Raw genomic sequence first — 17,594 nt, 5'->3', positions numbered from 1 at the left:
TATATTGCGCGTTTTGGGTTGCGTTGCGGAAGCCAGAGCAAATGGCCGATAGCAAACTTAATGTCAAGTTGAGTAACGTGAACTTAATTTTGTTCAAGTTCACATCTCTTGTTGAGTTTCCTCTCACGCGCACAAGGTGCAAAATCCGTCCTAACCAGTCTCTTTTTTCCCCCTACGGTTGATGTTGTCTGTGCTCTCAACGCCTCTCCGAGGTGCTGGCCCCCAGGTTTCTTCTTTGCAGAATCTTCCAGAATTGCTCTTTTCTGGACACGCCGTTCCGCTGGACAGTCGGGGGAGGGGATTCCCAAGCTTCCAAGCCTTTCTCACGTACCTGTCCCTAGTGTGCTTCTCTCTGGTTGCCCCCTGAAATGCTTCAGCCTCCATCAGCTCACCCCACCACTCTCTGGGCTCCAGATTCTCCAGGCCATTTCCCGCGCACCCTTCCGTTCGTACTCCTCTGAGCCGCTCGGCCGGAAACGGCGGCTCTGCGATTTGTCCAGTTCCCGGGTCTGTCCGGGACTCCATCCTAGACGCTTTAAGGCTCCCCGCAGACTTCTAGAGACCAGGTTCGGCCTTCCCATTACGGGCGCGGCGGCACTCCGGAAAACCTCGGAGCGCTCACCTCCTGCTCGCTAACCCGACGAGCAGCAACCGACTCAGAAGAGCTTTCGTGGCCTGCGCATGCGGACTCGTCTAGCGCCACACAGCCTCCCCTGCCACCTCCCTCCCGCCGACCGCGACGGTTTGCAGCTCCCTGACAGCTCCGCGACCAGAGGACGCAGCCTTTTCTCGAGCTTCCACGTTACCCTATCAGGAGCGGGGCGGGGCGTCGGCCTCCTCAGCCTATCAGCGAGAACCACGACCCTGGCGAGCCCAGTAGGAAAGAGGCTTGGAAGAGAGCGATTGGACCGCGGCGGCGCTCGGGGCGTAGCGTAGCCCGGGCCCCGCCCACCGCTGCTTCCCTCCACAGGGCGCCCGCCGCGGCTTAGGCCTGAGCTAGCGCTGACGGCGGGCGGGCGCGTGCAGCTGCTGTCTGAGCGCCGGCGGGGCTGGTGGGTCCCGCACCCTTGCTGCCCCTCCCCGCCCGCGCCTTCGGACATGGTGGCCCCCGGTTCTGTGACCAGCCGGCTGGGCTCGGTGTTCCCCTTCCTGCTGGTCCTGGTGGACCTGCAGTACGAAGGTGAGTCCGGTGCTGCCCTGGCTGGAGGAGCGGGTCCCCGGGCTAGGCCTCCCTGTGCTGCCCTCCTGAGCCCGGGCGCGAGTCTTGGGGCGGCCCGGACGGTCCGAGACTCGGCGGTCCGACCTGGGCCTGAGCCCGTCCCTGGGTGGAGGCCGGCGCCCGGTTCCGGGTTTGCCTGGGGAAGAGGTGCTGGGGCCCGCGGGCCGCTGGACAGAAACAGCGGGTGTGGAGTGAGGAGGGGGCCGAGGTGATCCGAGGAGGCGGCGGGGCGCGGGGCGCCGGGAGGTATTCGGGGGCCCTGGGACGCGGAGACTTGGGCAGCCGCCGGGTTTCGGCCTCGCTTGGGACCCGCGCCCGGCTCCTGGGGACACTTGGTCGGAGGTGCTGGGAGGAGGCTGAAAGGTGCCAGGGGGAGGCTTGCTTCGCTGTGGAGTTCCGGGAGGCGGGAGGGAGTGTGTCCGGCCGAGTGAGGAGCAGGGGACAGGGATGACTGTTCAAAGTGAGTAACCATCACTTTTCTGTGCTCTGTGTTGTGTGTAGAAGTTGTTAGGTTTGGTGCGTTAGGGAGCCGACGAGCTCCCGGAGGGCGAGGAACTAAGTTTGTGGTTTTTCAACTCCCAGCATGGTGGCATTCAATTTAAGGCTGGCTTTCCTTTTCCAGAGTTCTCTGAACAAATGACCCTCTAACAAGGTACAAACGCGTAAATTTCATTTCAGTCCTGCAGACTGCAGTGTTGGCTACTCTACCAGAATAGCAGAAATATAGGGCTGGCCCATCTTAGATGCTTGCGAAAGAAGAATTAAAGCTGAAAGTGCCAATTAACTAATGTTCCTAGCTTAGTTAACTGGGCAAAACATGTCACATGCACTGATCTATTCTCATCCCCATGAAAAGGGCTAGTAGTCAAGGAGGCTAAATTACACATTTTAATATAAGACTTATTAGACTTTGAGGGAATGAGGAGCTGATGTTGGGAATTCTTTCTGGTAAAATTCCCTCAAAATTCTCAACTTAAAAGTAATACTCTCCCCGTTTTAAGCAGGTGGTGGTGGTGTTCTTCTGGTGACCATATTTTTTTGAACCAAAAATCAGAACTGTAGCATGACAACATTGGGACAAAGAGTGTTACAGTGAGGTTGCCCCAGAAAATCTAGGGAATTGAAATGCCTGGACCACTTAAATATGGGTCATGTATTCCAGTTCTTTGACATTTCTTAATGTTAGCCACTCCTCATCAAGTCTAGCATTTATATCCAGTTACCTTGAATGATAAATTTTAGCTACTTAAGAGAAAGTTACCTATGTTCTGTTTAATGCTTTTTTTAAAAAAATTACAAAAGTGCACACTTTTGTATGATAACGCTGTTCCTGCTAGCTTTTGGGCCACCTTTTTGAATTGCTGTTTTGTGTATGATTCTGTATGTCTTGTATGCAGGCTGGAGACAGAAGTGAAGTGTTGGCAGCATCAGTGGGTGCAAGCATTTGTAAGTGGTGACAGCTGAGAAAATCCGCACTTTCTGTTTGTTTGCTCGCTCAGCAGTAATGAACAGAAAGGTGATTCTCTGGCATATTTAATACAGTGCTTCGCAACCTTGAGTGTGCATCAGAATCTCACCGAGGCCTTTTAAAACAGAGCTGGGATCCACTGCCAGAGTCTCTGATTCAGTAGGTTGGGTGAGACCTGAAACTTTATATTTCTAAAAAGAAATAACTGGTGACAGTCACTGGTGTAGTAAATTATTTGGAAAAGTTAGATTAGGTGGCTGCTGTGTACTAGACACTAAATTTGGTGATGGGGATTTAAAGATAAGAAAGAACCTCCAACTTCTGTTAGCGAACTGTTAGCTCCAGTTTTCCCAGGTAAGTTCTGTGTCTGGGTTCAGTAACTTCGAAGTACTCCTGGAGGCATTCAGGCCTGCATGATTCCACTGCAAGGCCAGAGGCTTTGAGAGAGAAATGAAGGAGAATGGGTGCAAGAAGAGTGAATGTGGAACAGAGCTGCATAGAGAGTGCCACCAGTAATTAACTTAGTTGGCCTAATTTTTTCTGATTTAAAAAATATTCTTTTTTTTTCCTCTAGGTTTTTCTGTTAGTTGTAATCCAGAGAGAGAAACTATGTAATAGGCTTATAAATTGAAAGATAACATCTTTTAGCACCCCCTTTCCAAAAGGCCTTTTGAAGAGCTAAGTTCAAAGCACTAGATTAGTAATAGAATTTTTGAAACAGAAAGAAAATTTTAGTAGTGTCTACTTCAGTATTCTCATGTTACAGATAAGGAAGCTATTTTAATTCTTTGATAATGATTTGTTCTGTTTGGTACTTTGAGTTGGAACACAGCCTGGGAACCAAATCTTCCTTCTCTTTTCCTTAACATGCTGCTTGGACCCATTTTTCTTTATTTCAGTGAACTGATCTGACTAAACCATACATTTGACCATGGAGAAAAGAAAGTGGTTGAAAATCTTGAAGCATAAAAGATAGGGATAGTTTTTCTGTGCACCTAACTTACTAAAAGCATGGTTTGTCTTCTCTAGGATTTTCTTGACATTATTTAAATATGGAGAGAATCAAAAGAAGGGAAAATGAATGACTTTCAGTAATTTACATAAACCTTGTAATCTAACAGATGGTTAGATAGCTTCTAGAATTATTTTAATGAGGTAGGCTATAGTTAGCAGTGGTGTCAGTGTTCCAGTTCACTTGACTAGTTAGCATTTACTGAGCTAGTGCCTAGAAATGCAGTAGTTTTGATTCCGTGGGAGTTGTTCTGACATGGGGTGCTTTGTAGTTATTAGGCTTCATTTTCCCATATGAAGTGAATTAATTGTGGTTAAGTTTAATTTCAAGCATTAAGAGTTTCCTATGAGTAATGTTTAGCAACTAATCTTTGTTTACATGGAAATATAATGGGAACCCAGTCACCTGCTCTTCAGAAATAAAACATTTTAGCCATGGACTTATTTTTCTTACAAGATCTTTAGAAAGCTGTTTGCTTGCCCTTCTTTTTTTTAATCTGATGAATTTGTGTTATTTGGAGTTCTGGAATACCGGGAAGGTACATTTAATTTAGTCAAGGGAGGCTTGCAGTGCAGTGCTCTTTGGTGAGGTATGCATAATATAGAACTCATGGTTTTTGTCGTTGAGTTTACAGACCTCTTGGGGGTATGATGTGCTTTGTGCAGCTTCCATGTCCTCTTCCCTCCTTTCTCAGTTTAGATTTAGTGGTCCATCTTGTAGTCACTCCATTGCAAACACTCTTTAATTTCTTTGCGCCTGTATTCTTTTGTTTCACTCACTTGGCAGAATTGGACACAGAATACATTCAACTTGGCCAACTTCTTTATTTACCTCAGAACTGAACGTGGGTGGAGAAAAATGGAGATAACCCTGCAGACTGGTCTTATTTTAAGCATATAATCTCAATTTCAAGTGCACACTTAATACTGCCAGTGTTCCTACAATTCCTTATGGTGTCTGTTCTTGAAAATTAGTACTTTGAACCTTTTCTTCTTCCCTTAAGTCTTCAATTTAAAACCCCCTTTCCTTTCTTGATTTACCTCATTCTTTTAGACCTGGAACTTTATTGAGAAAATGAAAGCCATCACAGGGAAGTTTCTTCTTTTCTACCACTTAGTTCACTTAACCTACCTGTATCTGTACCTACTCTGATACTTTTCTTACATGAAAATGGATAAAGCATCTCTATTCCTGGCAAAATCCAACCCCTTGTGTCCTGGATCCCATTTCTTCTCATCTTCTGAAAATGTTGCTTCTCCAGTTATAGGAGTGTGTCTCTCAGGGGTTGTCACTTACTCTCTGTTGGGTCACTGACATCAGCACTCCAACATGCCTTTGTGGTTCCATCTTAAGCGGTTCTTTGATGTCATGCATCCCTTCAGCTACTGATCTGTGTCTTTGCTTCTCTAGACAGCAGAACTTTAGAGACTTGTTGGTAGTCTGTTTCCTCATCTCCTCTTCTCTCATCAACACGTTATCCCATGAATACTGCAAAGCCTTACATATCTGACTCCTGTTTACTTAGACCTCTTTTCATCAGAATCTTCCCCTCCATCACTAGGCTCCCACCATATCAACTTCTTTTACTTCCACATGCCAGCCTCATTTTGGACAGGGTCTATTCTTGCTGTTCCCAGTCTGGAAAGCTCTTCTCTGAGATCTTCAAATGGGCATTCATATTTCAGAGAGGGCTGCTTTGACACACTATGTAAAAAAGCACTCTCTCCTGCAGTTAATACTCTCACTTTACCTTTTTGAATTTTCTTAACACTGTCTGAATTATCTCATTTATTTTTTCTGTCTTTTTGTTCCCTCTAGAATATAAACTTTATGGAAAGAGCTCTTTCTTGTTTTTGTGCCTTAAATATGTTGACCTGAAGTCGATGTGCAGTAGATATTTTTTAAATGGATAAGTGATGTTGACTATTTGAGTTGTTTTTTGCATGAACTCTTATACATCCCATCACAACATTCATGCCTTCACAGTGAATTGAAACAAAGACAGATAATGTCCATTGAAGTTGAGCAAACCTGTTACAATAGATTTTATTTTCCTAATTTACTTAGGAAGATTTTAGTATAGACAGTGTTCAGATGTGCTACATAACTTACTCAGCTTTTTTGTTTTTCAGTTTGTGCAGAACTTTTTAGGTCAGAGTGACTGGGAAGAGGTGCTTAGGGTTTCCAGCCCAGTGTATTTTTATTGAAACTATTTTGTCATTGGTCCCCACTTGAATATGGAATTGCTAAGGTAATTAACTTGGTGCTTTTTCTTTCTGTGGCTAGATTCTTCTGTTTTGTGTTTCTGCCATAAGACTTCTTTCAGACTCTGCCCCATCTTGCTTGGATATTGGTTCAGATTGGCCCTTTTACAGACAGTGCTTTGTTTTGCATCGTGTTCCTTTGTAGAGTGATCTTGGGGTTTCCTCATCCCTCATATTCTGAGTGCTCCGACCTGAATTCCCATCCCTGGGCTTGCTCCCAGCTCTGTCTCCTGGCCTTAGCTTGACCCTTAGTATCTTTGACCACCAGTTCCTGCCTTTTGAAGTCTGGTTCTTCCAGTCTTGAGTGTGACTCTCACCACATCATACTTTTAACACAACTTTACATTTCTTTAGTTTTTTTCTTTGTTTTTTGTTCTCTGAAACAGCAGATTCTGATATTAACTTCAATGAAAGATTAGGTACTTCATCTTTTTCTTGCTCTTCCTATTATAATTTGCTGGCCTATGGTTATGCTTTTCTGAGGAGAATCTTATTTGTTTAATGCTGATTAGGAACTGGTATGATGTTTGGTTGCTTAATCTCTCAGAATATAGGAGACAGCTCTCACTGTCACTGTCTCCCATGATGTGGCAAAGGAATAAAAATTATCCATAGCTCAAAGCACAGTTGAGATATTGCAAAAGCACCCATTATTTACAATTAAAAAATATATTAATGTCTTTATGAAACTTTGGTAGTATTAGTTTGATCTGATAATTGTTTATTATGTATTTTGGATTCTATTATTCTGATGAATTATAGTACATTTAAGTAAGAAGGAAAATAGTTATATTGATTCAGTAAACACTGAGTGCCCACTTTGTACAAAGTACTGAACTAGGTGATATAAAGAAGAAAAGATAATTCCTTCTCTCAAACTTGCTTTATGTTTAGATTGGGTGGTTGGGTTATGAGAGGCAAACTGTGAAGGTTGCTATATTGAGACAGTGGTATTGCAAAGCAAAGTCATGTCGTTATGAGTGTAGACTTTTTCCCACCCTCTCGCTGAAGTGGTCAGGGAAGGTTTCACAAAGAAGGCACCATCTAAGGGCAGAGTCCTGCTGAAGGAGTAGCAATTTTGCATGTGGGCAGGTGGGGAAGGCCTTCTGATGAAACAGCATGCGCAAAAGGATGCGATACAGCATGAGAACCTATGTTCGGGGAAGTACAACCAGTTCGTTATGTTAGGACAATCAAGTAAGAGGTGGAAGAGTGAGAGATGATGAAACTGGACCCATATCAAGTGACCTGAATAAGGGTCTTGCTTGCCTATAGAATTGAAGGGATTTAGATTGAATCTAGCAAGTGATGTGGAAATACTGTAGACTTTTTATTAGCAGTGCATTTTGTAAGGATTAATCTGGCAGTAGCATTGGGGATGGATTTGGAGGAAGGTGAGGGAAAATCCCAGTTAGGAGGCACCCCATCTCTTGCAGGGAGAGTGAAGCCAGGTAGAGGCTTGCATTTAGAGATAAAGTGAAAGGACAAAGCTCATGGGGCAAGAAAGCCTGTAGTTGTGCATTGTCTAGGGGTTTTATAGGCAGTTGAGGATTTTTGGGAATGAGATAAAGTGCTCAGGGGTGTGGACTTGTTAAGTGGTTCCTGAATATTTAAAATTAATTTAACACAAGAAATTTACTGCTCTGATTTTTTCCTGAGATACCAGCATCTTGGTTTGGGAGCATATTAAACAAGACTGCCTGCCCAGCCTCCAATGTGGGCTAAGCTATTGTCTGTTTGCTAAAGAGTAAGTTAAGAATCTTAGTTCTTAACTTCCTGGGTATTAAAATACAATCTTATTTTTAAGATGGAATCCTTCCTGCCTTTTACTATGTTGTTTATGGCTGGGCTTGCTTGCCATTATTTGTTGTCCAGATTGCAAATCATTTTATCAGGTCTGATAAAATTGGCCTGTCAGATTGTCCAAATAAATGTGTAATGTAACCAATTGATAACTGGTCAGTCAGATTATGTTGTTCTATTCACAATTTCTCACTGGTTCCCCATTTGACCCAGAGTGAAATCAAAGCTGAACACAGGCCCTCTACTTCTTTGACCTCAGCTTATACTGGAACAGACCTGGAATGCAATGTCCTAGGACTCTCGTACTAGCTGGCCCTTGTTCTTGGGAGGCTCTTTTCTTAGATACCTGCATGGAGAGTTCTTCACTTCCTTTAAGTAAGTCTGTTCCAGTATCAGCTTCCCAGTGAAGACCATCCTAGACTACCTTATTTAATGCTGAAAGTCCCAGCATTCCTCACTCCCCTCATGTGGCTATACTTTGTCTATAGTATTTTTATCCTAACACACTGTGTAATTTACTTATTTCTTATGTCTCTCTCCTCTCATTATAATGTCAGGTACTGTGAGTGGCGGAAGTTTTTGTTTTTATCATTTAATTCCAAATACTGAGATCAGTGTCTATGTATTGTAGATGCTCAGTATTTGAACATTTCTTTATTAAAGCATCATTGATATACAATCTTAATGATGGTTTCAAACATAATATAGTGGTTCAGCATTCACCCTCACCCTCACCCTCACCATTGCCATCACTTTCTATCAATGTAGTAAGATGTTATAGAGTCATTAATTGTATTCTCCATGCTGTACTATAGTCCTGTAGTCCCTGTGACCTACCTATATTGTGATTGCGAATTATAGTACCCTTTAATCCCCTTCTCCCTCTCCAACCCCTCCCCTTTGGTAACCACTAGTCCCTTCTCTGTGTCTGTGAGTCTACTGTTACTTTGTACCTTGTTTTGCTTTGTTTTCATATTCCACAAATGAGTGAAATCATTTGGTATTTGTCTTTCTCTGCCTGGCTTATTTCACTGAACATAATACCCTCTAACTCCATCCATGTTGTTGCAAATGGCAGGATTTCTTTTTTTATGGCTGCAAAATATTCCATTGTGTTTATGTACCACATCTTTATGTATTCATCTACTGATGATACTTAGGTTGCTTCCGTATCTTAGCTATTGTCAATAGTGCAGTGATAAACATAGGAGTACATGTCTTTTCGAATCTGGGATCTTGTTTTCTCTGGATAAATTCCTAGGAGTGGAATTCCTGTGTCAAATGGTATTTCTATTTTTAGTTTTTTTGAGGAAACTTCATATTGCTTTCCACAATGGTTGCATCAATTTACATTCCCCCCAACAGTGTAAGAGGGTTCCTCTTTCCCTTCATCTTTGCCAGCATTTGTTGTTTCTTGTCTTTTGGATGGTGGTCATCCTAATTGGTATGAGGTGATATCTCATTGTGGTTTTAATTTGTATTTCCCTGATGATTAGTGATGTGGAGCATCGTTCCATGTGCCTCTTGGCCATCTGTATTTCTTTAGAGAAGTGTCTGTTCAGGCCCTCCACTCATTTTTCATCGGGTTATTTGTTTTTTGGGTGTTGAGACGTATGAGTTCTTTATATATTTTGGATGTTAACCCCTTATTGGATAAATCGTTTACAAATATATTCTTGCATACTGTAGGATGCAATATTTGAATATTATAATGGACTCAACATTCATTAAAGTGGATTCTAGTTTAACAAAACAATTCTAACTTCGTTGTTTAAGATATTCTTACTACTACTTTGTTATATACTTTCCCTTATATTTTGTAGACTGGTTACATTCTTTTGACTGACTAGGTCAGTATGGTTATATTTTGGGGTTGTTTATACTCAAATGAAGCACTGTTTATGCTTTATTGTTACTTTAACTTTTTGGCTTCTGTGACTTCTCTGAGTAGAGGTGTGAGGCAGATAACTATATTTTTAGCGTTTTAGTCTTCAGAATTAAATCTTTATTCATAGAAAGTTAACTTATTTTTTTATTTGTTTTTAGGTGCTGAATGTGGGGTAAATGCAGATGTTGAGAAACATCTTGAATTGGGCAAGAAATTACTTGCGGCTGGACAGCTAGCTGATGCTTTATCTCAGTTTCATGCTGCAGTAGGTTTGTATCTTGGAACCAAATCACTCAGAAACCATCTTAGTGAATCCTAATTAATAGCTCTTTTTTCGATAACGTTTAAAATAAACATTATTTAATGTTTAAATAAAAACATTTAAAAGTGTTTACAGGATTCTGCGTGAAATAGATTAATCAAGTAAATGTGTAACACTTGAATATGTATCGAACATGAGAGAATTTTCCCGATAACTGAGACTTTCTACTGTAAGTGCCAACAATAATTTGAGATAATACTGACAAAAATTTTTTTTTTGTCTTCTTAAAAGATTTTTAATTCTGTGTTCTTAAAAGATTTCACTGAATATAGTTTAGTTTTCTTGATGACTTCAGATCATCAAATAATAGTTACCTTACTCTGAGGCTCTTGGGTCCTGCAGTTCATTCCTCATCCGTGTTGGTCATGCTTCCACCACGCTTAGGCTGTCACTTCTTAGTGCTTACTTGTGTCTGTAAGCATCAACTGTCTCTGCAGCTTTTAATCTATTGAGACTGTGAGAAATGAGATGACCCCAATAAATATGTCCTGAGTGAGGGTCAAGGGTTTTCTTATGAGTCACTACATATACTTATGTTCTAGGACATTTTGACATTGACTTTCTTGAGTCCTTTTTTTAAATTTACTTATATATCTCATTTTTGTAGAAACAAAAATAATTGTTTCCACTTATGGTATAGAGTTTTCAGTGATTTGGCTTGAAATGTTTTTGTATCTGGTGTATAACATTTTTTGGCAAGAGTTTTGAGATTTGGAGCTGATTGGGAAATATTCTTGATCTGTTGGAAGCAATGTGATTTAAGGAAGTGTTGATGATCACTTTCCAAATAGTCCTCTAAAATAGTTGCATCTATTTCAGTATTATGAAGGAGTCAGATACAAGTTTTGTTCAGAGATTTATCGTCAGAGAAGTTCAGTGCAAGTGTGAAGACGGCCCCGCCTCTCATTCCTGCAGCATAGCCTTACTGGCTTAATGAATTCTAGGGCCTGAGATAGTTTTTGATAGACATTACAGGATGTCTTAGGCATGTCTGGCATGAATTAATGTATAAAGTGGTGGATTAAATGGCAGTCATAGGTTTCTTCATTTGCTTGATGGGAAAATCAGTATCAGACTTAACTTAGTTTTGCTAAATCAAAAACAAAATCCACATTTATACTTATTTGTCACAAACATATCATGGTGCCTTCTCATCACATTTGAACTTCATTTGTGAAATGAGGTTGGGTATTACTATTCACATATAGACAGGAGGGAACAAAGAGTGTTCTATGACTTTCCAGAGGTCACATTCCAGTTTGAAAGACTGTGAATTTCTTAAGTAAAAATTTGAATGAATGAAGGTGTAGAGTTGGGGTAGCTGGAAGCAAGAATTAAAAAATTTCTGTATTTAGGTGTGGGTGGTGTTCCTTCTGCTTCCGAATACCACTTTGTGCAACATTTGTATTTGGCTTTCTGATGTATTTCTTTAAATAATAGTAGTACTTTCTTTATCATGGCTAATATTCTCCTGTTTGAATTTTTTGATAGTTTTAGGATTAGACTTTAAATCTATTTCTCATGTTGAAATTTCTAATGAACTATTACAGGAATACCTCATTTTATCATGTTTTGCAGGTACTGTTTTTTTTTAAGTTGAAGGTTTGTGGTAACCTGTGTTAAGCAAGTCTGTTGGCACCTTTTCTCCAATAGCATTTGCTCACTTCCTGTCTCTGTGTCACATTTTGGTAATGCCACAGTTTGGAAATTCCTGCAATATTTCAGACATTTTCATTATTATTATATGTAAATTGCTGTAATCTTAATAATAAAAATTTAACAGCTGAGGAGTTGCTTTTTATGGATTAGCAAAGAAAGTGGTTTCTTGAGATGGAATCTGGTCCTGGTGACGATGCTCTGATGATGTTTGAAATGACAGAAAAGGATTAGGATGTTGACATAAACCTAGTTCATGAAGCAGTGGAAGGGTTTGGGAGGCCTGACTCCAATTTTGAAAGACATTCTACTATAGGTAAAACGCTATACAGCATTGCCTGCTACAGAGGAGTCATTTATGGAAGGAAGAGTCAGTTGATGTGGCAACTTCTTTGTTGTCTTATTTTAAGAAGTTGCCATAGCCACCCCAGCCCTCAGCAACCACCACCCTGATCATTCTGCAGCCATCAATCAACTTCAAGGCCCAACCCTCTCCTAGTAGAGAGATTATGGCTCACTGAAAGCTCAGATGACAGTTAGCATTTTTTAGCAATCAAGTATTTTTTAATCAAAGTATTACATTTTTTTTAGACATTATGCTATTTACATTTAATAGACTACAGTACAGTGTAAACACAATTTTAGCATGCACTGGGAAACCCAAAAATTCATTTTACTTGTGTTATTGTGATACTTGCTTTATTGTGGTGGTCTGGAACCAAACCCGTAGAATCTCCAAGGTGTGCCTGTATAACAATTTGAATGTCATGTTTTCAAATGAAATTTAGTATTTCTATATGTAGACCTGCAATTTAAGTAATAAACCATATTGTATATTGAATGGCTAATAGGAAAAGTGATTTTTTTCAAGGTTATCAAATACTGTACTATGAGAAACTAAGCAAGAGTTTCTTAAACCAATCTGTGTTCTGTTGCTGCTCCATGCACAGTGGACACTAGATCTAGAAACTGTTCGTATTTAAAGATCAAGAGCCAGAGAAGGCTATTTTGTTTAGCCATTTAACTTGTGCTATACTGCTAAGCAAGTTGAGTCTTGATGTATATGTTGAGCCGTTGCCATTATTTTTGTGGGTTCAGTGTGATAAATTGGGATTCCAATCCCATTTCTTATTTTAAAAATAACAAAAAATGGTAGTAAAATAAGCAAAAGTGAAAGCCTCAAAAATATTTTATATAGGTGTTTTTCATATATGTATAATCGAATCTTTAATACAAAAGCTATACCATATATAATCCTCTTTGGAGGTTTTTCTGCATGGACTAAAATTGTCAGTTTTTTTCCAAATAGAAGTTCAGTGTACTTTCACTGATGGTGGCTTCTTGATAAAATGCCCAAAGCTAGCAGCTAGCAGCTAGCAATAAGCATTCTTCTTTCCTTGAAAGAACTTCATACAGAGTTCAAAATAAATAAGTTTTCAAAAATGTCTATGCTAATTGCATATGGGAGAATACTTTGAACATCCTAGTGAGGTACATCTGTTTAGAAGCCATGTCTGTGCTGACTTCTTTGGGTCCTTTGCTTGTCCCAGGCAGGTTGCAGTGTTGGTATTGATGTGAGAGTGTCCTTTGCTGCAATTACCAGAAGTTTGTTTCCATTTCTTTGAGTCCAGGTACTTATCTATGGATGCACAAAAATGGATTCACTCAATGAATTAATTTTCTCTGCACTGCAGTGTGTGTGTGTGTATGTGTGTGTGTGTGTGTGTGTGTGTGTGTGTGTGTGTGTGTGTGTATAAATAATTGATACTGGAAGGTAGTGATATGCTAGGTGCAAAAAAAAGTATATGTTATAGAATATAATGGGAATTGGAAGGTATATTTTCACACATGTAACTAAATAAGTCATTTGAGCTGTGCCTCAAAGATTGAGTAAGATTTGGACATATGAACGTGATGGTGTGTGGTGTTAACTTTAGGCCTTAAATCATGTCATTTCTAGTATTTCTTATTCTCTGGTTAGTGTAAATAAGTTATGGAGAACTTAAATTTAAAAAAAATCAGTGAAATAAAAGTACTCCATGTTCATTGTGAAACATTTTGGGCTATATGGACAATGTAAAGAAGACAGTCCAGTCTCCCTACCCAGATAAGTACTGTTGGCCTGTAGTGAATTCCTTTCACTTTCAGAAGCAGGCAGTTAAGTTCGAGTAATCCTTAGGTATCAAATCATTCTTCTGGTCAGTTATGCTGACCAGACCCAAGTAGTCTTAATTTATTGCACAGTCTAAATCAAATATAAAACTGAACCTAGGAATACTCTATTTCAAGTGCGCTCTAAATATAGTTTTACTCTGTTTCTTACTCTTTTTTCAAGCGAATTAAAATATTTTGTAGTAAATATCTATATATAGACTATTGACTTTGCTATTCTTTCCTTGTTTTCTAAGGGATATCAGAAAATAAATTTCAGTGATGGTTAGATGGGATCATATATTTTTTTTTGGTTGGTTGGTTTTAGATTTAAGGAAAAAAATGAAAAATTGTTTATTGTTAAAAACCAATTCTCTTGTTTTTTTCAAACATACTATCACAATAATACTTAACAAAATTTGCCATTTTAACCATTTATAACTGTATAGTTCATGGCATTGAGGATACTCACATTGTTGTGCAGTCATTATCCCCATCCATCTCCAGAATCCTTTTCATCTTCCCAAACTGAAATGCTGTACTCACTAAACAATTTTTGCCCATTTCTTTTTTTTTCTCTTGAGCATGTTGTTGAGGTTCATCAATGTTGTAGTATGTATACTTCCTTGTTTATTGCTGAGTGGTATTGCCATACATTTTAAATAGGCATTCTTTAATTGAAATCTTTGGTTGATATACAATATTATTTGTTTTAGGTATAATGATTTGACAATTGTATACATTACTAAATGCTCACCATGATAAATGTAGTTACCATCTGTCAACATACAAAGCTGCTACAATGTTATTGACTATATTCCCTATGCTGTACTTTCATCCCTGTGACTAACTTATTTCATTATTGAAAGTTTGTACCTCTTTATCCCCTTCAGCCCATTTTTTCCCTCATTTCTGATCCTTTCCTTTCCCAGTCCCTGGTAGCCACCATTCTAATATCTGTCTATAAGTTTGACTACTCTGGGTACGTCATAGAAGTGGAATCATACAATATTTGTCCTTTTCTGTCTGGCTTATTTCATATTTCACTTAGGATAATGTCAACAGGGCTCATTCATATTATAGCATGTGTCAGAATTTCATTCCTTTTTGAAGCTGAATAATATTCCATTGTATCTGTACACCACGTTCCCTTTATCCCTTCATCCATTGGTAGACATTTGGGTTGTTTACAGCTTTGGGCTATTGTGAGTAATGCTGCTCTGAACATGGGTGTACAAATATTTGAACCCTGCTTTCAGATCTTCTGGGTATATACCCAAAAGTGAAACTGATGGTTCATATGGTAATTCCGTTGATTTTTAAGGAATCCACGTGAACTGTTAGTTTTACATACCCTCCAGCAGCGCACATGAGCTCCAATTTCTCCACATCCTCTCCAATACTTGTTTGTTTCTTAGTCCCTCCTTCCTTCCTTATTTTCTTTTCATATCCTGATGGGTGTGAAATGATATCTCAGTATGCTTTTGATTTGCATTTCTCTAGTGATTAATAATGTTAAGTGTCTGTTCATGTGCTTATTGGCCATTTGTACATCTTCCTTCATATAAGGTTTTATGGTCTATGCTTTCCTGCCTCACCTCCCCCAGAAGTACTTTAGATAGTTTTCAGTGCCACCACCAACTGCTCAAAACCATAATTTTTAATAATTATATACTATCCTGCCATAGAGATTCTTGTAATGCTTTTCAAATGGTAAGATCTTCAGGGAGTTTTAGTTGTACATCTTATAATGATACACATCTGTGTACATAAATATTTATTCTTTAAAAATAGATGACTAGATTTGGTCAAGATCAGTTTTAAGATTCTTGATGCGTACATATATTTCACAGTTGCTTTCTGGTAGGGCTGTTCAGCAGCACAATTTGCTTCTAATTGAATTCACTTCTTTTCCTGCTTTGTTGGTGCTAACCAGATTGGAATTTGCTCAAAGACCTAACGCATCCATCTGCTTTCCTTCTTTCAAATGTTGTTGCCTTCTTTAGTCTTGCTCTTGAGTCTCACTCTGATTTTCATTCTCTTCCTTGTCCTGAGGTCTGTACCTTTCTTTTTTGCCACTTTAGTTGGAGTTTGTGAGGGAGCAGAGATTTCATGTTTGGTATCTCAGTTTTGTTGGAGGTCTGTAGTTTTCTAATATCCTGTGAATAAGTGCATAGTCTACATTCTCAATTAGTATTTCACTGAAGAAAATTGTAGCAAAATCAAAGACTGAATTGCATACTTATCAAAATTATGAGGTGAATATAATTAATATTTTAGACTAGAGGTTGGCAAACTTTTTCCCTAAAGGGACAGATAATAAATATTTTAGGCTTTGTGGCCATACAATCTCTGTGGTGTATTTTTTTCTTTTTTGATAACTCTTTTAAAACATAACAAATATTCTTAACTTCAAGTCTGCTGGTTGGATTTGGTTCGGAGGCTACGGTTTTCTGGGCCCTGTTCTGAATTCATCTGCAGTGCTCTTCCCAGGCAGCATGATCTACTTCTGATGAAGAAATTCTAAGTGGGATTTTGTAAACTCTAGTACTGTCCAAGTGATTTGGGTTTTTTAATTAATTAGTGAGAGCTAATATTTATTATTTTAATTTTCAGATGCTGACCCCTATAATTATATTGCTTACTATCGGAGAGCTACTGTCTTTTTAGCTATGGGCAAATCAAAAGCAGCACTTCCTGATTTAACTAAAGTGATTGAATTGAAGATGGATTTCACTGCAGTAAGTGCATGTAAACTTTCTTTAAAGGAGAATTTAAGGGGCCTTGGAAGAGGTAGTTTGTTTCTTAAGGCGAGGACTGGAGTGCTGGACATAGCTGGATGCTGCAGAAAGCTCCTGTGATGTGGTGGACTGGGCAGCAGGAGAAACCCAAAGTCCCTCGAGTCCAAGGTCTGTGAAGAACAGTGGGTACATTAGCTGATTTTGGAAGTGTGGCAGTAATGTTAGCTTTGTGGCTTAGAAAGACCTTTGTGGGGAGGATGGAGTGGAGGGCAAGATAGCAGGCTGAGAAATGAGTTGATACAGAGGCTGTCAGGTGACTGACCACAATGTCAGTTAAGGCTGTAGCAAGAAGATTAAAGAAGAGGGGATAACTCAAGTAAGCTGTGGCTTATGGTAGGGATACAGTGCTGAATTAGACAGTCTTCCTCTGGAACCAACACACCAGTTTCAGGAATGGAGGAATTTATAGCCTACTGGGATATCCTGATGATGGGACAGGTGAGTGTAATGGCTTAAAATAATAGGACCAATTAGGTGGTTTCAGAACTAATTTGGTAACTCATTTATTGTTGATATCCTATCATATTCCTGAAGGGATATGAGATGACTGATGAGATATGGGTGAATGTTTGGTTTGAAATTGCTATTATTTTAAGATGGAATTCCTAAGTGTCAAATTTTTCTCTAATCTATTACTTTGTCCAGATAAGCACAACCTTTCACAAAAGTTAAGTAGCTCATTTTCCTAGTATTACAGTAGCTCTTAGATGCAGTGGCTTTAATCTTTTTATGTGTATTGGTGAATTTAACAGAGAATTGGGGAAATTTTATGTACCATAAAAGTAATACATAAGTTTAGTATAGTATTGTGGTTTCTGTCTTATGGCAGACATTGGTCGTCATCAGAGAGTTGGTATTTTTGGAATTGATGGGATTATGCACATTAGAGGAAGAGAAATATCAGAGGTGAAGGGGGAGAAAATGATTCATGTTAAAAGGGAAGAGGCATTGTTCTTCCTGTTACAGTGGAGTAAATATTTGCATTGAGAGTTAATTAAAAAATTATTCCC

General features: G+C 39.4%; 1 protein-coding gene across 1 annotated transcript in view; it reads left to right on the top strand.

Moving 5' to 3' along the window:
• The first annotated feature begins 948 nt into the window (after positions 1 to 948).
• Positions 949 to 17,594, top strand: part of DNAJC3 (DnaJ heat shock protein family (Hsp40) member C3) — a 40,628-nt gene continuing 23,982 nt past the window's right edge. Inside the window, exons 1-3 of the mRNA XM_037024872.2 lie at positions 949 to 1,180; positions 9,813 to 9,923; positions 16,400 to 16,524. Coding sequence (XP_036880767.1) covers positions 1,099 to 1,180; positions 9,813 to 9,923; positions 16,400 to 16,524 — 318 coding nt within the window. The 5' untranslated portion in view covers positions 949 to 1,098. The remainder of the gene's footprint in view (positions 1,181 to 9,812; positions 9,924 to 16,399; positions 16,525 to 17,594) is intronic.

Source organism: Manis javanica, chromosome 9 (assembly GCF_040802235.1).
Source record: "Manis javanica isolate MJ-LG chromosome 9, MJ_LKY, whole genome shotgun sequence".
NCBI lineage: Eukaryota > Metazoa > Chordata > Mammalia > Pholidota > Manidae > Manis > Manis javanica.
Note: the sequence above shows the minus strand (reverse complement) of the source record. Positions and strands in the feature narration are given on the sequence as shown.